Source organism: Bubalus bubalis, chromosome 10 (assembly GCF_019923935.1).
Source record: "Bubalus bubalis isolate 160015118507 breed Murrah chromosome 10, NDDB_SH_1, whole genome shotgun sequence".
Taxonomy (NCBI): domain Eukaryota; kingdom Metazoa; phylum Chordata; class Mammalia; order Artiodactyla; family Bovidae; genus Bubalus; species Bubalus bubalis.
The window spans coordinates 56,112,418-56,133,591 of NC_059166.1; the positions used below are offsets into that span (position 1 = coordinate 56,112,418).

Genomic DNA, 21,174 nt, shown 5'->3' on the forward strand with positions numbered 1-21,174 from the left:
TTTTTTTTCCCTGAATCCCAGCAGCACTATCATCCAATACTGTTTCCGTTTCTTAATCTTCAAAGCTTTGCTGAACTTGAATTTTCTTCCTAACTCATCAATTTGACTGTAATACTGAACTCATATTCTTTTCCCTTCTTCTCTTTTCTTTATATTTCCTTTAAGCTCTTATTCCGTTTTAGCCCTCATGGGTACCAAATGCCATACAGGTAACTACAAAAATCCATATTCCTTTTAAAGGTCTTTTACCATGCAGTTTCTGGAATCTCCTTTTTTTTCAACTAATCTGCAATACAGGCATCATTCTGGTTAGTTAAAAAACATGAAGAACAGGCATATCTATCTATATCCTAACTGTGAAGAGAAACAAAACATGATAAAATCCTGGGATAGTTTAGTAAATGACTTTGAATAACAGAAGGGGCTTTAGTTTTTCTCTGCAGAGTATCAGGAAACCAAGCTGGGTTTAATGTGCATAAGAAGTTTTAACAGTGAAGTTGAAACAACAGAGAAACTATAATACAAGTATTGGCAGATTTTGTTGGATCAGGGAGGACACAGACAAATGATTGAAGAAAAGTTAATTTTGATTTCCCTTATTTATATATGTGTATGAAATGTTAGTATTAAAGCTTATTGAAAAAGTACAGAAAGCATAAAGAATTATAGGGATGAGATGTATAAATTAGGATTATGATTGCATTATAAAGGCCAATATAAAATCAAAATAAAAGATGAGTTTTTCTAGGAGTGCAAATGTAAACTACAGGGCACCCGAAAATTCACCTGGTTCCTGCCCCTCCTTTTACAGATGAAGAAACTGAGACTACAAAAAACTGCAAGGCAGATTTGTCCAGGTTCACATTGCTGGTGGGTAATTATCTGTACAACGGCAGACCTTTAATTAGCAACAAAATTCAAGATGCTATAATATTTCACCACTTATATTTAAATTCTAGACTTGTCGGATATTGTGTGTGTTCAGGAACTTTTTTTTTTTTTTGAGCACTGAATTGTGGCGTTGTGTACACACCACATTTTATAGGGATCATGTTGTTGTTGTGTGTTAATTTCCTTCCTGCTCCTTCTCCCTCCAGAACTTGATCTGCTCTCTTGAACAGCATGAGGCCTGTTCCCTCATTTAGGCTAACAGTGGGTGCAGAAGGGTTGAAACATTCTACTTTCTAAACCGGCTCCTTGTTCTGGATAGGATCCATCTTGATGAGATTACCGCTCTTCTGGCAATCGTCATCATCATCATCTAACACCTGCCTATGCACCCCGAGCCAGGGATTGTGCAAACTGCTTTAATGTATTATCTCATGCCGTCTGTGTAGTCCAGGCAGCTGCTGGTAAAGAACTCCGTTTCAGAGCAGTACAAAGAGCCGGCAACACAGTAAGCATAATGGCAGCTGCAATGTAACTGGGAGAATTGTCTCTGACAATTGGCTCCCGACTGGGTCTGAGGGCATTTCTTCTTCCATCCCTCGGTTTCGTTACCAGCCACTGTGCACCTGCTCTGTGCCGGGCAGAGCGCTGGCTGCAGTGTGCCAGCTGAATGAGCGAACACCAGCCTGCCTTCCATGTGTGACCCTCACCCTTGCTCAGAGGGGTGGGTGATTCTCTGTCCCATTTAGGCCTGTGTTGATTGTGCAAGGGAGCTCCAGAGGTCAGAATCTAGTCCTTTCTCCACCACCCTTAATAGTCACATCTTCTAATAGAAGAATCAATATTTGTAACTGTTCTTCTCTTGGAACTATCTGGTTTATAAAAGTGACTTTTTTCTCAACAAGGGACAGATATGGCAGATCATCAGTTTTCATTTCCAATTATAAAATGAGGAAACAAGACAAATGGGGATTTAAGTATTTTTTTTTATTATTTGTTTTAGATAAAAGATCAAGACAATGAAATAGCCAGGATTCATAAACTTAAACTCCATGTATTAGACCAACCAGGCTGCTGTCTGTGCTGTGCACCATACTTCAGATGGGAATTTAGAAATGAGCAAAATCTGAGATGCAGGAGTTCCAGAATAGATCTGCCACCTGCCAGCTAGTATTCAGATCTCAAAGGGGACCTGCCTGCACTTATTTAATGGAAAGATAAATGTGTTCACGAAGCTGTTACTATAAATTCATTTAGAAACGGGACAGAGGCTGCACTCATATTCCTCCCAGATTTAAGCTGCTGGCAGATTTGGTTCACTGTACCTCTGGGAGGGAATACATTCTAGCTAGATGGCAAAGTGTGATTGTTATTCAGAGCTTCCTAAAGCCTATTCTTTTATGGTGTAAATGAACTTTTGGGTTGAATCATCAACTTATTGAAAAATCCTTTTATACATGCCCATAGTAAAAAAGCGTGGGCGAAGCAATATATGGAATACTGTGCACAGTTTTATGAAGAGAGGTGTGATTATTATACAAAAGATGTTTGTGTCTAGAAAGGAAGATAAAATGTGAAAAAGTGTAAAGAATTTTATTAAAAGTAGAATAGTCAAGAAGGAAAGAAGATACAGATCAATGATCCTTCATTTGTGAGAATTCTAGATATCTATAGAATAAAATGAAATCTACAAACAATCTTCCCAGAAAAATGCATGATCAGTTTTTTAATAGCTGTATTAGAGTAAAATTAATGTATTATAGTTGCCATATTTAAGCTGTACAACTTAATAGGTTTTGACCTAAGTATATCCTGTGGGTCATATATGGATGTGAGAGTTGGACTGTGAAGAAGGCTGAGCACCGAAGAATTGATGCTTTTGAACTGTGGTGTTGGAGAAGACTCTTGAGAGTCCCTTGGACTGCAAGGAGATCCAACCAGTCCATTCTGAAAGAGATCAGCCCTGGGATTTCTTTGGAAGGAATGGTGCTAAAGCTGAAACTCCAATACTTTGGCTACCTCATGGGAAGAGTGTGTCATTGGAAAAGACTCTGATGCTGGGAGAGATTGGGGGCAGGAGGAGAAGGGGACAGAGGATGAGATGGCTGGATGGCATCACTGACTCGATGGACGTGAGTCTGAATGAACTCCAGGAGTTGGTGATGGACAGGGAGGCCTGGCGTGCTGCGATTCATGGGGTCGCAAAGAGTCAGACATGACTGAGCTACTGATCTGATCTGATACACTCATATGAGCATCACTACAATCAAGATATGGCAATACTCTTAATATTAGTCACATATTATATATGTAACTAATATATATATATATACTTTATATATATCATGTATCACATCACTGTTTAGTTACATTTAAATGTAAATTATTAAATACAATACTGGGTGTGTTTGGAGCCCAGATCAAGAGCCCAACTATGTAAAAAGTGCTTAAGCAGAAAGACATTTGTATAAATGTACGTCTGCTGGCATAATAGAGAAAATAAATTGGAAAATGCTGCTTTACAACTTCTCCCAGGCAAAACTCAATGGAATGCCCAAAAGCGTTATATCCTAGGGGACAGAGCATTCCAAAAGGCTGCCTCCCTATTGGGAAGAAAGGTAAATACCTTTGATAGCTTTTGTGAAGAGAAGTCTTTAGTGTATTTAGTGTATTGAAGAGATTTAATACAGTGATGTTTGCTTCTGTGATCCTGTGTAGTTCAAAACTGCTCATTTCTAACTAATTGCTTCATCCTTCATGCAAATAAAAGCTTTGTTTTAATTTTTTATAACTCTAGAACATCAATCCCAGAACTTTACAAAGAAAATGTTTAATGATGATGATTATAGTGATCAGAAACTGAAATAACATATGCACTTCCCCTGGACATGCTTGGTAATTAGCACTTAGTACCAGATTCTTCTGTACTGAAGAATCTGTATGAAATTTAAGTACATAGAAATATTTTAGCTTTTCACGGAATCCATTAATATTCCTGTTTTTACTATTTGAAATGTTTCAATCATATATCGTAAATCAAAAGTATTTAGCAATGGTAATTCTTATCATTCTGAGAGCATCTAATCTCTCTGAGTTTTCAATTATTTAAAAATATGCAGTGGACTTTTTCCAAGCATAAAAGAAATGTAAGCGTACATACATTCACTGTTCCTTCAATGCTTTACAGTCCCATCAGACATGAGGCTACTTGAAATAGATGAAAAAAGTACAGTGTGACTAAACCAATTTCTGTGGCAATAGCTCAACCATAGAAATTAGCATTCATCACTCTTCCACCTGCATCCCTGTTACACACTCCATGCCTAAAAGTAATTAGACTGGGTATAAGATAAACCCAGCAATAAGTTAGGGAGATGGTTAATGCATATTTATAATATATGAGAAGGCACTTGTGATCTCTTCAAGTCATCCATTTAAAAAGATCACTGTTGTTTTACTGAAATGTGTAGGGCTATATTGCACAGTTTTAAAGGTTTGCAAAATAAGTTTCTGGCTGATGGACATGCTTTGTAGGTTAACTAACTTATTTTGGAAAGAAAAAGTTCCAACTCCAGTCTAATCTGAGATAGGGTCTCAAGAGGGCTTGTATAGCTGTTGAAAGATGCTTGACCTAGTAGTGAAATAGGGAGGGCTGCACTTGGATCTGACTATACTTACCTAGACTGCACTTCCTTCTGGGCTATATTCCCAGGGTGAACAGATATTCTAACTTTCCACACAATAAGTATGATCTATTTATATATAAGTAATTATACTTGACGGAGAAGGCAATGGCACTCCACTCCAGTACTCTTGCCTGGAAAATCCCACGGACAGAGGAGCCTGGTAGGCTGCAGTCCATGGGGTCGCTAAGAGTCGGACACGACTGAGCGACTTCACTTTCACTTTTCACTTTCATGCATTGCAGAAGGAATGGCAACCCATCCCAGTGTTCTTGCCTGGAGAATTCCTGGGACGGGGGAGCCTGGTGGGCTGCCATCTATGGGGTCACACAGAGTCGGACACGACTGAAGCGACTTAGCAGCAGCAGCAATTATACTTGAAAGACAGAAAATAGGATAAACTGTTTTCTCTTCCTTGCTGATTTTTTTTTTTTTTTCTCTGCCTAGCTTTTGTCTTAGCAGTTTAGGATCTAAATAACTACAACTTTTTCTAACCCCCTCCTATGGATTTTAATAACCAGATTGTACACATACTCTATATAGATCTGGTTAATTCACATTTACGTTTATGTAGCTGAAGTTTTTTTAGAGGTACTATGATGTGTAAGGGAAAAAAAAAATTAACCTGGAAGATTAATGAACTTTTGTTTGAATCTCAGCTCAGAGACATGCTCTATGGGACATAATTTTCTGGTATTCAGCAGAATCTCCAGAAATACGAGATCCCCTGCTGTCACTTTCCCTTCCATTGCCTGTCATAGTTTCAGTGGGGATTTGGTTTAAGGGAGGTAATTGGTTATTGTGGTTAGGACAGTGGTTTTAAGAATTAGACTGTCTGAATCTTGTTTTTAAAATCTTTGTTTGAGTCTTATTTCTGCCAATCTTGTTATGATACTTTGGAGGGTCATTCTAAGAGCTAAGTTTTGGCTGAGTCTTGTTTCTCAAGGTGATGAGACCTTGAGAGGATTATTTCAAACTTGCTAAACTTCAGTTTTCTCTTCTCTGATAAAAGTACTATCAACTAAAATATAGGGTCTACATGAAATACATGTGAAGAAATTGACAGTTGTGTGGCATAGAGTAAGTGTGCAATGTAGCTTATTAGTAATATTATTAAGATATTGACAAAGTAATGAACCCATGTATCTCCTCCATTTTTCTCCTGTTCTCTTCTACTCCTCCCATCTTTCCTCATATTTTCCCTCTAGAGAAGAGTCAAGGCAAAGGATTATAGAGTCAATATGAGAGAGTGGAAGACTTAGCCAGAACAGCTCAATAAAACTTTACAGTTTAGAGTTGGAAGTAGAGATGCCTCTTCAGCAGGATCTTAAAAGATAGTCTTGGACCTTTGCCTTGTGAAAATCTACTGAGCAGCAACTGTATAGAGTAAATCTACCTCTTTCACAACCTCGTTCCTGGTTAATACTAACCTTCTAACTAATCTATTATTGACTCAATCTCATACATCATTGTATTTATTTTTTGTGAATTTATGTTTACCAACTCTCCACAATCTATTTTCCTTACTTTATAGTGAATTTTCATTATGTAAATATTTACTGTTTATCAAAAATTATATATATATAAATGTATTCAAGTACTTATTGATATTTCTTATATTTTGAAACTTTAAATTGTTTTCCTTTATTAAAAGTTGAACACTGAACAAAAACTAGAGAGAAGGATGTAAACTCTGGGTAGTATTTTTGGATTCAAATCCAGCTCCAGCTCTACATGCTATGATTTTCAAACCAGTTGTTTAACTGTCTTCTGAGTTAACTTCCTATTTTACACAGGAATTAAATTCATCAGTGAATTTCCAACTGCATGATGGTCATAAGAATTAAAGGCAATGATTTAGGGCAAGTGCCTCACACAAAGTAAATACTGAATGAACATTACTAATGTTACTAAATTAAGGCAAATTGTCAAGCATATATGCATTCTTGTGAAAATAAAAACATTTTTGATAAGCTGGAGCTTTCTCAAAATTTTTCAAATTTGAAAGAATTTACATATGTACAGTTTTGTGAAGAAGATAGTAAAGTTAAGTCTGACAGGCTATCAAGTCTAAATGGAAAACAATTCCATATTATCACATAAAGCAACTAGTTTAAAAGTAAGATGAGAAAAGCACCCTAAGCAGATGAAAATATCATAGAGAGTAGTTTCAGAAGTTCTGTTTATTATTTTATAATAAATCAACATACTTTAAACTGGAAATTCAAGAAGATATTTAAACAGCAACTTTTTAACTATAATTTTTCTCTCCTATCTTTACCTTATAGCTTAATAAATATTGTTTCCCTTTTGTAATTACATTTAAAATCACAGATCTTAAATGGTTTTATTGTCATCTAGTATACACTCTGATCCAGAAGCTGAAATTATGTACCAAAAATCATTTTCAAATTTTTAATTAGATAAAATTCTTTCCTAGTGTTGTCATTAATAGATAAGGTTACTATTCTAGAATTTTCAAATAGGTCACATAAGATCATATAAGGCAGTAAGTCCTGGCAGGATAGCAGGAATATCATAGATTGTGTTCTTTTAGCTATTTTATGACAAAGTTTCATCTTGGAAATAATTGCAATGGTAGTTAGTAAACCTCCATCTTAAAAAAAAAAAAAAAACCTGTAAAAAATAAAGAAAAAGGAGAAAAATATAAATTTTACTCACTGCTATCTCCCAAGAGTAATCAGTAGTATCATTTTAGTATATTTTCTTCACTTTAATTTTTTTTATTGTTATGATGTTTAAGAATACTTTCTATGACCAATGAGGCTGTTTGAATCTGGGCCTCTCCACTTCTTAGTTGTATGACTTTGTTAGTTGCATAACATCTCTCAGCCTTGGTTTCATCATTTGTAAAATGGATACAATATCAGTATTTTTGTTAAATTATTATTGTGAGAAATAAGTTAAATAGCATATATGTTAAGTACACAAATGCTGGAAATACAGTTCTGTATAATCTGTTTTTACACTTAGCTTTATATCACATGCAGTTTCTCATCTAAATGATTATTTTTAAAAACATGATTTTTAATGTTTATATAAAGTATCATTGTGATTTTCTGTTTCCTTATTTTGAACATTTATTGATTTATACTCTTTGTTATTTATTAAAACAAATACTGTGTGTAGCTTTTGTTCTTATCTTTTATTTTCTCAGGGTTAATTCCAGATAGAGAAATTACTGGGCTAAAAAATAAAAAAACATGAATATTTAAAAAATTCCCTTGTGGTGCAACTTGCAAAATTGCCCTTTATCTTCTCTCCAGTAGTCTCTTAAAGTGTTCATATCTCTATACATTTGTTGATAGTGACTTTTTAAAAATTCATTTTATTTTTAAGTCAAACATATCTTTCATATCTTGTTAACTTTTTTTTATAACCACCAGTGTGGTGTATGAGATATGTCCTCTGAGTGTTAACTCAGGCCAAAGATAAATATCAGCCTGATCCTCAGGCTCATGATATGTGCCTGTATCAACACCAGTCCTCTAGTTTTCACTCTGCAGCCATCAATGTGCGAAAGTAGTCAGCTGGTATTTACCAAATGAAGGTTATGAATCTGAGCTATATTCCCCAAAGATTTATGAACTATAAAATGGCATTATTATTATGTTCTGTCATTGCATTGGGCTCTTTAGCCGCCTTCCATTTTATGTGGTTAAGTTCCTGAGGATCCATTTGCATGAAAGCTACTGTGTGTACTCATTTCCTATTGCATTGTGGCAAACGCTATAATCTACAGGGTTCCTATTCATTTTGGAATTCATTTCACAGCTCACTAATTGTGTGAATGAGAAGAGGAAATATATGCTTTTATTCCAAAGCATGCCAAGCAGATGGCCCAAAGTTCATTGCTACCCTCATTGTCAGTGTGGCTCTCTTCTGTAGGTAGTGAGCCTGGCATAGATCCGTCAAACACAATGTGAGGGGCCATTTAACACAGTGCTTGACAGTTCCTGAGCCTCTGGTTTGTTATGACTTATAAACAGTTTATTTTTTATCATTCACCTCTAAAGTGGCCAGTCATTTGAGCAGGTGCAAACACAGTAGAATTCATATTCATTTTGCTTGAGAAGCCAAAATGAACTTTTATTCATATGGAAATTTTGGGAAAAGAAAACAGTACAGGGGATTAAGCTTAGTTTCTTGAAAAGGGATTAACACATGTATTGAGATTCAAAACTGTATCATCATTTCTGAGACTGAACCTTTTGAAAAGCTGAATTGCAGGAAAAATTAGGGTTTATCTTTAAGCTTTTTAGGTAAATCTCTTCAAATCTCTTGTTTCTTTCTATGAAAGGAAATTATTTACTCATTTACTTTTATACACAATATGTAATTTAAGGAACCATTAAAATGCTCATATTTGCATTCCTTGTGTATGTACGCACACACAAACATGTGTATAGAGGAACAGAGTAAGCTAGAGACAAAGGTGGGACAAAAAATGAAATAATGTATGTCTGCACACATTTCCTACTTAAGCAGAGATAGTGGGATGATATGAAATTGTTATCACTTCAGGAAAGGGAGGGTAGGTCAGATGTGCTAATGGAGCCCATGAAGGGATTTGATCACAGTAGCTTCTTTAAGAGAAACACAGCATGTGGAAATATTGTTTTCTCCCTTACATGAAGAAAAACTAGGTATTTATTTCTCTCACTGGCTCTTTATCTCTACTTACAAACCTCCTATCATGGGTTTCGTATGTTGTATTGACGCCACTTTTCCTTTTGTCTCATTTTAAGACTGATGCTGCTCTCATGTATGATGCTGTGCACGTGGTGTCTGTGGGTGTCCAGCAGTTTCCCCAGATGACAGTCAGCTCCTTACAGTGCAATCGACACAAACCCTGGCGCTTTGGGACCCGCTTCATGAGCCTAATTAAAGAGGTGAGTCAGGAGAAGTACCTCTGCTCTGTCTCACTTGTCCTCAAGTTGAATGAATTGAGATTATTACAGTTTCTCTCACAGGTAATCTTTTACTTGTTTCTTTTAAATTAAGCTTTCTTATTTTTCCCATACAAGCAAAATTAGCATTTTTACTAAATAATATGGAAGAAAGGGAAAAATTCCATGATAAATAAATGAAGTTCTACAAAATACCTATGATTGTGTGTACAGATGAGAACCAGTGATATATGATTTTTGACATTTTTGCCCCTCACCTTTCGGAATCATTATGTATGTTGTTGTTGTGTTGCTCAGTTATATCCGATTGTGTAACTTTTCATTTATGTGGAAAAATAGATATTTAAAGAATATTTATAATATAGGTCACAAAATATGCAATGAATTTTTAACTTGAATGCCCTTTGCACTACACTAAATTACACCCAATTTGTACATTTTCAAGAATTACTTTTTAGAGCTATGGTTGCTAAGTATAACATCTAGTTATTTTAATTGTATTAGCATTAACATAAAACAAAATATATAGAGTCATAAAAGTCCAAAGTTTACTTCATGTTGCATAGTATAACCATTTTTATGGCAATGTATCATTTCTAATTATTACAGTTTAACACCAAGTATGCTCATAGTAAGGATAAAAATGGAAAATTTTTAAATATCATACACAAACATGCAAACTCACACATTTACTTCACACACATATTTTTCCTATTCATCTTCTCATGAAGGAAATACCTTTGTCAGCTAAGGATATTTTTTATATGATACAGCAGGAGTTTTTTATTTTTTATTAAAGTACATTTGATTTATGAGTTTTTATATGAAAGGTTAACTATGAATATTTAATCTTCACTATGCAAAGTCACAGCTGTTATTACCATATATAAGATTTTTCATTTATTGCTTAAAGGAAATCATCAGCTCATCATAGAATAAATTATTTATCATGAAAATAAAAGTGCAAACAGAATCATAATTAAGAATCATCAGGACCTTGGCAAAAAATATTCACGAGTTCCTTGTCTAATTATTACTGAACTCTGAGATAGGTGGAATGATAGTCCTGTAACAGCATATTGTTCTCTTATTACTCCACATTCTGCATTTACTTCTGGTGTAAAACTAAGTCTCAGAGGATTGCTAACAGAGCATATTGGTTTGGCTAGTTGAAGAAGAGCTTTTTCTGAATGAAGCACTTGACAATTGAGACATGTGTCAAACAGCCCTGTCAGAAACTGAATTCGCTATTGTATTCATTGTAGGGTGTTATTGAGGATCTTGTCCACTAAATCACATAGGGTCTCTCTTATGAAAACCAAAAAGAGAGATTTCTGTCAGGTTTCAGTACCAGGAAAAGCTGAGTTTCTCCTGGGCAATTGATGTGTCTTAAATTATGGGTCTTGTATCTTGTATTTTCATCATATTTTCTTCTTTGCTTTGGTTGCTGTAAAGTTCAGAATTCAATTTGTGATTGGTTTTATTAGTTGCACAGTTTCCTTGATGTATATTTCCCTGTGCTGTCTTTAACCCAGATTTCTTTGACTATTCTGTACTTCTACTTCTGTACTTCTTGATCCCATTTCTTATTTTTATACTACTATAGATTTTTGTTCACTGTTCACAATTATTTTCTTTGGAAAAAATTAAGTTCAAAATGCTTTCCTTCCTTACTGGACAACTGTTGACACATGGTAACCTCAAGGATGCCCTTTTGCAATATGCACTGAGATATCTACTATAGTTTTTTTAAAAAATTTACTTATAATTTATTAGCCTAAAATTGTTTTAGAATTTCTACATATAAGTATCCAAGGAACACATGGAGCTTAGAAATGTAGTAATAATTATATCCATTTGTAGTACTTTTTGAAATATTGCCCTTTATCTACTGGGTTTTACCTCTTTTGAGTCTCAGTATAAATTCAAATATAATTATGAATATATGTTACATTATTTAAAATTTTCACATGTAACTATTTTTCCAAGCTATTTGCAAATAACATATATAACATCTAATTTGGCCTATATAGCCAGCAGAATGAGAAATCTTTTTGTATTAAAAAACCTAGATATTTGCTCACTCTTGAGGGATAATCCATTGTGTATCTAGATTATTATATTCTCACCTCTTTCTACCTGAAGAAATGCTCCTATAGGAAGTGTACATTGATGTGAAGTAATTTCGATACATTTCTCCCAGTATCAGTTCAGTTCAGTTCAGTCGCTCAATCGTGTCCAACTCTTTGCGACCCCATGAATCGCAGCATGCTAGGCCTCCCTGTCCATCACCAACTCCCGGAGTTCACTGAGACTGACGTCCATCGAGTCAGTGATGCCATCCAGCCATCTCATCCTCTGTCATCCCCTTTTCCTCCTGCCTCCAATCCCTCCCAGCATCAGAGTCTTTTCCAAGGAGTCAACTCTTCGCATGAGGTGGCCAAAGTACTGGAGTTTCAGCTTTAGCATCATTCCTTCCAAAGAAATCCCAGGGCTGATCTCCTTCAGAATGGACTGGTTGGGTCTCCTTGCAGTCCAAGGGACTCTCAAGAGTCTTCTCCAACACCACAGTACAAAAGCATCAATTCTTCAGTGCTCAGCTTTATTCACAGTCCAACTCTCACATCCATACATGACCACAGGAAAAACCATAGCCTTGACTAGACGGACCTTTGTTGGCAAAGTAATGTCTCTGTTTTTGAATATGCTATCTAGGTTGGACATAACTTTCCTTCCAAGGAGTAAGCGTCTTTTAATTTCATGGCTGCAGTCACCATCTGCAGTGATTTTGGAGCCCCAGAAAATAAAGTCTGACACTGTTTTCACTTCCCATGAAGTGATGGGACTGGATGCCATGATCTTCGTTTTCTGAATGTTGAGCTTTAAGCCAACTTTTTCACTCTCCACTTTCACTTTCATCAAGAGGCTTTTTAGTTCCTCTTCACTTTCTGCCATTAGGGTGGTGTCATTTGCATATCTGAGGTTATTGATATTTCTCCCGGCAATCTTGATTCCAGCTTGTGTTTCTTCCAGTCCAGTGTTTCTCATAATGTACTCTGCATATAAGTTAAATGAGCAGGGTGACAATATACAGCCTTGATGTACTCCTTTTCCTATTTGGAACAAGTCTGTTATTCCATGTCCAGTTCTAACTGTTGCTTCCTGACCTGCATACAGATTTCTTAAGAGGCAGGTCAGGTGGTCTGGTATTCCCATCTCTTTCAGAATTTTCCACAGTTTATTGTGATCCCCATAGTCAAAGGCTTTGGCATAGTCAATAAAGCACAAATAGCACACAGTGTAAAATAAAGCAATGTTAATTATTCTAAGTATGAAGTGTATGATTGAAGTAATATAACAACATGTTTCCTAGATTCAGTTTCTTTAATTGTAATAAAATATTTATTTTGTATTAGTTTGATGTTAGGAGTGGTATTTTATAATAGTATTTCTAGTTGTAATCCCCAGGAAGATATTTACTATTTCAAGTTCTCACTTTGCTATTTAAAACATAGGCCACAAGTTTCTCATAAAGGAAGGTTATACCTGGCAAATGCAGTATTTAAAATGAAAAATTTACAATAAATTTTCCCTGGGACTTGGATAGCATATTTAGAAAAAACATCCTTCAAAGTTCAGAAGAGAATAAAACGTTAAATATTAAAAATGGACAGCAATGTAAATTTACGAGAAGTAACAAAAATAGTGTTTCTTTTTCCTTGTACAAAAAAGGTTTATCTTCTCATCCTTTACATATTTAATAATCTATGGTTTTTGTTTTTTTGTTGGTTTTCCCCACAGGCACATTGGGAAGGCCTCACAGGCAGAATAACTTTCAACAAAACCAATGGATTGCGAACAGATTTTGATTTGGATGTGATCAGCCTCAAGGAAGAAGGTCTGGAAAAGGTACTTGAAACATTCAGTTTATTTACTTTAATTATTAAATAAACATATCCTAATGAATAAGTAAATATTTCCTGTTGTAGTCACATTTCATTGACTTTTAAATTTATTGAGTAACTCTAAGAAATTTGTTCTCAATTCATTACATTGGACATAATAATTGGCAATTAGAACTCAAGGATAAAGATGTCTTTTAAGATATTTTATGTTTTTATTTTCTTATCAGGTTTTTCTGATTCTTTGCATATAATGTATGTAATCTTAATTTAATGTAAGATATATATTAATGTATTAATATAATCCTAATTAGCTATAAGATATAATTAGAAGATATTTGGTGTAGTATGAGTCTTTATATATGTAACTTATAATCACATGTGCCTGCATAGACTTTCCCACTTATAGCAGACCATATAAAACGACTAAATACTAAAACATGTTTCCACTGCTGGGCCATATTCAAGAGAAATGTCTGAATTAATGTGCACAAGTAAATTAGATATGAACATGAATGCTACACATTACATTGACTCTGTCTTCCTTGATTTTATTTATACAACTGAGGTGATGTATAGAGTTTGGGTGTGTGTGCTACTTTTAGAACATTTTAATAGAAGTTTGCTTATATTTTTAATATATGTATTTAGATATTTTTGATGGATTTATTGAAAGCTACAAATTAAAATAGATATTTTGATAAGAACTTTAGGAAAGAGTTTGAGATACTATGACTTTAAAGATATTGTTATATTTCATCTAACAATTGAACATGGAACATCACTCATAGATGGAAACTAAAGAAGGAAGTTGAATCAAAAGAAGGGGTCTTTTAGCCTGAAATGAAACAAAATATATATAAATGTTGATTAAATGATGCAGGAGAGAGAAAATACATATTTTTAATGTCACCAAGACAAGAAGTATATCATGACAAATTGATGAGTAAAATTAATAGGAGTATTACCTCTTTTCATTGAGAGTTTGGTTTGTATACTTTGTCAAGACCATGCAAAATCAGGAATCTTACAATAAACTGAAACTAAAATATTCGTGATACTGTCACTTCCTAATTACCTTGCTTCCAAGATGAGAACATCACTTGATACCCAAGGCTGGAATTGATAATGGTGAAGTTCAGTCACCTCATATGGACTAATATCAGTATTTCCTGGGAATCCTATTACCTTATTCTTTGAAAGTACTCAGGTCACTAGAATGAGCTTCAAGCAGTGCTTATATTTCAACACATTAACATAAAAATGGTGATGTTCATCATGTTACCATAGACCCAGTCCTAGCTTAGACTCAAAATAAAGAAAATATTAGAGGTTTCTTCAGGCTGAAATGTGAATTACAGAAATACCCTGAATGTAATAGTTACCAGGTATATGTTATGATCTATCCTATTGGTAAGCAGAGTATAATAATGTGAGTTATACATGTTGCCTTGACATTTCATTGATATTTCGTGTTCTTATATGAAATTTGAAAATTTGTTTTGATAAATTAATTACACATAGTCCTTATCCTTAAGAGGCTCAAGAGGCTTTTTATATAGAATGAACAGGTAACACACATTTGTAAGTAAATACAATGGAAAATCTGTTTCAAGTTTCAAAAGAGTAATAAAAGAATATTTCTGATAAGAGTATAATTAAGTATATTACAGCCGACAAGGTTCTTAGAATTATCTTAGAATAAGGGAGAATTTATAGATTAGTAGGAATTGAATAATTTCTAAAAGATGTAACAATATAGGAAAGACATGCATAATGTTTCATTTGATCATAGCTATATATGCTGCTGCTGCTGCTGCTGCTAAGTCGCTTCAGTCGTGTCCGACTCTGTGAGACCCCATAGACGGCAGCCCACCAGGCTCCCCCGTCCCTGGGATTCTCCAGGCAAGAACACTGGAATGGGTTGCCATTTCCTTCTCCAATGCGTGAAAGTGAAAAGTGAAAGTGAAGTCGCTCAGCCGTGTCCGACTCTTAGCGACCCTATGGACTGCAGCCTACCAGGCTCCCTCCGTCCATGGGATTTTCCAGGCAAGAGTATTGGAGTGGGGTGCCATTGCCTTCTCCCATAGATATATATATATTTATACATATATATGTACACATACACAGTCTTCCCTGGTTGCTCAGCTGGTAAAGAATCCACCTGCAATGCAGGAGACCCCAGTTTGATTCCTGGGTTGGGAAGATCCCCTGGAGAAGGGATAGGCTACCAACACCAGCATTCTTGGGATTCCTGGTGGCTCAAATGGTAAAGAATCTGCCTGCAGTGTGGAAGACCTGAGTTCTATCACTGGGTTGGGAAGATCCTCTGGAGGAGGACAGGCAACCCACTCCAGTATTCTTTCCCAGAAAATTCCATGGACAGAGGAACCTGATGGGCTACAGTCCATGAGGCTACAAAGAATCAAATATGACTGAGCACACATATGCATATATATTCACTTGATAATTTATATGCACTAATATTTTATTTGAGATATATATATGCATAGGGCTTCCCAGGTGGCTCAGTGGTAAAGAATCTGCCTGCAATGCAGGAGACCTGAGTTCGATCCCTGGGTGGGGAAGATCCCCTGGAGAAGGGAATGGCAACCCACTACAGTATTCTTGCCTCATAAATCTCCTAGATGAGGAGCCTGGAGGGCCACAGTGTACAGGGTCACAAAGAGTTGGACATGACCAAGCATGAGCATATATATATATATATATATATATACACACACACACACATACATATCATATACACACACACATTCTCTCACATACTGTAGAAGTGGGAAATAGAGCTAAAATGCTGGTTTGTGTCATACCATGAACACCTTGTCAAGATATTTGCAATCATATTTGCAATGTATACATTGTGATTTCAAAGACAGAATAGCCTGGAGTCCTGTGGGTTGCTTGGGAAGATATAGTTTGGAATAACTTTACTATGAAGCCATGAAACTCTTCTGAGAGTATAATTTAGAGTAAACAGTGGCAGATGGTATTAACTGAACCTTCATCAGTGTTAGTTTAAAGAAGAGTAGACTATTGGGACTCTGTTTTTAAGGGATAATGGTGGTGCCTATATGGCAAAAGTGGAAGGAGCTCGTTACAGAGCTAGAAATCAAACACTGCAGGAAAAAAATATTAGGAAAGGAAATTTACTTTAGAATGAAATTGACGCAAATCTCCTGAGAAGACAAAGTCCTGAGAGTGGGTGAAGGTAAGCTATAGGGAAAAGGAACTTAGAGTTCACATCAAACGGTTTCAGAACCTTTGAAAATTAGTACATGAAGTCATCAGCTAAAAGAGGGAAGTGGAATTTACTTTAGTCAGTATTTTAGTCACTCTTTTCCAAATAGTGGAAATATTTTGGAAATGCCATTATGGCTGACTTGACTTTGAAATTGTAGGAATGAAAAGTGAAAATTGCTCAGTTGTGTGTCTCTTTGTGACCCCACGGACTGTAGCGTGCCAGGCTCCTCTGTCCATGGAATTCTCCAGGCAAGACTACTGGAGTGGGTGGCCATTCTTCTCCAGGGGATCTTCCCAGCCCAGGGATTAAACCCAGGTCTTCTTCATTGCAGGCAGATTCTTTACCATCTGAGCCACCGGAGAAACCAGTGAAATATATTCATTTTTTAATTTAGTAGACTGATTAATAGATCAAGGACTAAATTCAAACAGAATTGGGCTCAAATCCTTGTTCCACCATTTACTATTTACAAACAGGTTTCTTATTCCCTCTAAAACACAGTGTCTCCAGCTATATCGTGGGTAATAGCAATATTTGCCTCCTGAAGGCTCATAAGTCTTGTTGATTTTACCTTTGTCTTTTCCTAAATAGTATACTTACCAATTCATAGATGAAAAGACAAAGTTCCTAAATTGATAGAGTTCACATTTTGAAAGGTTCAATAAATGGTGATTCAGGAGACTTAAATTACCATTTCAGTTCTATCACAAGTGTATGAACTTCATCCTTCCACCCAACTTCGCTATGCCCAATTCCCCATCTCAAAAAAAGCTGAGAGAAATGGACTTCCCTCTTGTACTGGCTGAAGAAAAAGATATCGTGGTCTCTAAAAGAACCTAAAAATACTACATTAATATGAATAAGGCTAGGAATTTTAACTATCCTCAATCCTATCTGCTCATGCTACTGCCTCTTTTTTGATTCTTGTCATCTTTGACTTTATTTATTCATTTAATTCCCTAACAAATATTCGATAAACATCTATTTTATGCCTTTACAATGGTTATACTCTAGTGAAGAAAACCTGCCAATAATAAATGAATGCATAAAATTATAACAAAGGATTGGACAGTCATATGTGTTAAAATAAAGACCTCTTGTTTGTATGTACATTAAACAGATATATTTTGAATTGTTTTCTCAAATGTTAATCTTAGGATTAAAACAGTTAATGGCAGTATAATACATACTTCTGATATTTGTGACTGTGGAGCTTCCTGTATACTTCTGACAAATAGAAGTAGGACATATTCATGGAACTGAACTTGGGGTTAAAATGCTACTCTGGATACAGCTTTCCACTTAGCTAGGAATCATAGATCAAAGTGAATTCCTTCTCCTTTGGCTCACCAGGGACCTTGGTAAGAACCCACCCCAGTTAGTCATGGTCTAAGAAGGGTCAGCTGTGCTGCATAAACAAGCAGTCAAATCTATTATTATTATTATTGGTTTAATTGGGGCAAGAAATAATGTCTTTATTCAAAAAGCCAGGAGTTAGATCAGACTTCTTTTATACTGAAAGGGGAGGAGATAAAGTCAAACATTTCCTGGATCTGGTCAGTTTCTGGAGGGGAGGTGCTAATTTCTTCCTTCCTGTAGTCATTCACAGATGGACCTGGTCAGATATAAGAAAGGTCAAGAATACTGCATACATATCCAACCATGTCTGTCCAAAAAAGCCCTTGGGACATGGCAGTCCTCTTTCTGAAACAGAGGAAGAAGATTAAGGATATAAGACAGTAAATGACTTTGTTTTCCTCAGGCAATGCTAAGACAGTTTCTTTCTTTAAGAGCCTGGTGTTGATCATGGCATCTGATCGCATCACTTCATGGTGAATAGAAGGGGACAAAGTGGAAGCAGTGATAGATTTTATTTTCTTGAACTCCAAAATCATTGCAGACAGTGACTGCAGCCATGAAATTAAAAGATGCTTGCTTCTTCAAAGGAAAGCTAAAACAAACCTACATAATATATTAAAAAGCAAAGACATCACTTTGCCTCCAAAGTTCCATATAGTCAAAGCTATGGTTTTTCCCGTAGTGTTGTATGGATGTGAAAGTTGGATGATAAAGGAGGTTAAGTGCTAAAGAATTGATGCTTTGGGATTGGGTGATGGAGAAGACTCTTGAGAGTCCCTTTGATAGCAAAGAGATCAAACCAGTCAATCCTGAATAAATCAACCCTGAATATTCATTGGTAGGACTGATGTTGCAGCTGAGGCTCCACTACTGTGGCTACCTGATGTGAAGAGCTGACTTATTGGAAAAGATCCTGATGCTGGGAAAGATTGAAGGCAAAAGAAGAGGGCAGCAGAGGATGAATGATTAGATAGCACCACCAACTAAATAGACATGAATTTGACCAAATTCCAGGAGATAAGAGGACAGAGGAGCCTGGAATACTGCAGTCCATGGGGTTGCAAAGAGTTGGACACAACTTAGTAACTGAACAACAATTGAGATTAGTAACAGTACAAAAAGGAAAATTACAGTAAATTACTTTCCCAGCTTGAATCATTGTCCAAAGATCATGTTGTATATTTCACTTTCAAAATACGTTTAGAATCCATCTACTTCCCTCCACATCCTTTGCTATAATTATAACCAGGAGACCCTTCACCTGGGTACTACATTGGAGATATACAAATTTATTTATAACTGACAATAAAATTAATAGATTTTTTAAAGGATATGTAACTATGATATGATTTACCATTGGAAATGGTTTGACTTTACTTATCTTGTACTCTGAGACTTAGCTATATTTTAGGAAAGACCAGTTTCAGATGGAACAAAAACATGACTAATGACAATAGATATTAAGAAATATTCAGGTGGTTCTTAGAATATGATATCAAAAAGATTCTGTTTAGAGCAAAAACAGTTAGGAGGGTTTTACACAAATAGGTTTGAACTGAGTTGATTACAGTACATGATAATGGTTCATTTCCATTGCAAAATGAGCTATCTAAAGGCCATTAAAAAAATGCTTAGACTTTTAAAAAGAATTCCTTCCAAGAAACTATGTACAATAATAAGTACAATAATAAAATTGCTTTATTCTACCACCTGATTGAATTTTCTTACTGAATGTTCTTTGTGACAACTATGTACATCATGAGCTTTCCAAGAAAAAAAATCAATCTCTTGCTATTATATTTTATTGGTTATTTAAATGGATTTTTTTTATTTTCATCTAAATAGAAATGTTAAACTAAAATCATAATTGTGTACCTCTCTTGCCCTTTCCGTAGCATCAGAATTTCCTATCTATTCTGGTTATTTTTCTGATAGTCTCCTAAATGTGATATTTAATATATTAAAATAGAACTTAGAGAATAGAATGTTCTGTCTTCTCAGTGCAAAGGCCTAATAAATCCTTATTGAAATGTGGCTGTTTTATATTAGTCTAGAAAAAACACAAAGATCAAACTAAGCCTCAGCATGCTTTTAGAATAAAATCAGCCCCCTTAGGGACAATCTTGAGAAAGAAAAGTGGCTATCAAGAGCCATCTTATGGAATATATGTTTGCCAGTTTCTACAAAACTAAAAATTTATATAAATAACATAAATCAAGATAACCCATATTTGCAAACCTGTAAAAGTTTGAATTTGTTATATTTTACTATCAAACAAAGATTCAACTTCTAAAATCTGTGCTTTCTGAATATTCACTACTTGCATTTTTACCCACTGGTAGAGGAACTGCTATCAACAATCCATAGACTTCTTGCTAAAAACTCAAATATTTTGATAATATATGGAAAGAGTGAGGATTAGTAGTGAGACTGTGCCTGTCTGAGTTTACAAACGTATAACCTCAGATATGCAGATGACACCACCCTTCTGGCAGAAAGTGAAGAGGAACTAAAAAGCCTCTTGATGAAAGTGAAAGTGGAGAGTGAAAAAGTTGGCTTAAAGCTCAACATTCAGAAAACGAAGATCATGGCATCCAGTCCCATCACTTCATGGGAAATAGATGGGGAAACAGTGGAAACAGTGTCAGACTTTATTTTTCTGGGCTCCAAAATCACTGCAGATGGTGATTGCAGCCATGAAATTAAAAGACGCTTACTCCTTGGAAGGAAAGTTATGACCAACCTAGATAGCATATTCAAAAGCAGAGACATTACTTTGCCAACAAAGGTTCGTCTAGTCAAGGCTATGGTTTTTCCTGTGGTCATGTATGGATGTGAGAGTTGGACTGTGAAGAAGGCTGAGCACCGAAGAATTGATGCCTTTGAACTGTGGTGTTGGAGAAGACTCTTGAGAGTCCCTTGGACTGCAAGGAGATCCAACCAGTCCATTCTGAAGGAGATCAGCCCTGGGATTTCTTTGGAAGGAATGATGCTAAAGCTGAAACTCCAGTACTTTGGCCACCTCATGCGAAGAGTTGACTCATTGGAAAAGGCTCTGATGCTGGGAAGGATTGGGGGCAAGAGAAGGGGACGACAGAGGATGAGATGGCTGGATGGCATCACTGACTCGATGGACATGAGTCTGAGTG

The 21,174-nt window shown here is 35.6% G+C and overlaps 1 protein-coding gene across 10 annotated transcripts in view; it reads left to right on the forward strand.

Annotated features, from left to right (window-relative positions):
- The window catches only part of GRIK2 (glutamate ionotropic receptor kainate type subunit 2), a 742,533-nt gene that overhangs the window by 466,954 nt on the left and 254,405 nt on the right, over nucleotides 1–21,174 (forward strand). For all 10 annotated transcript variants that reach the window (XM_025294639.2, XM_025294642.2, XM_025294643.2 and 7 more), the window contains 2 exons: nucleotides 9,341–9,484; nucleotides 13,304–13,411. In XM_025294639.2, coding sequence (XP_025150424.1) covers nucleotides 9,341–9,484; nucleotides 13,304–13,411 — 252 coding nt within the window. The remainder of the gene's footprint in view (nucleotides 1–9,340; nucleotides 9,485–13,303; nucleotides 13,412–21,174) is intronic.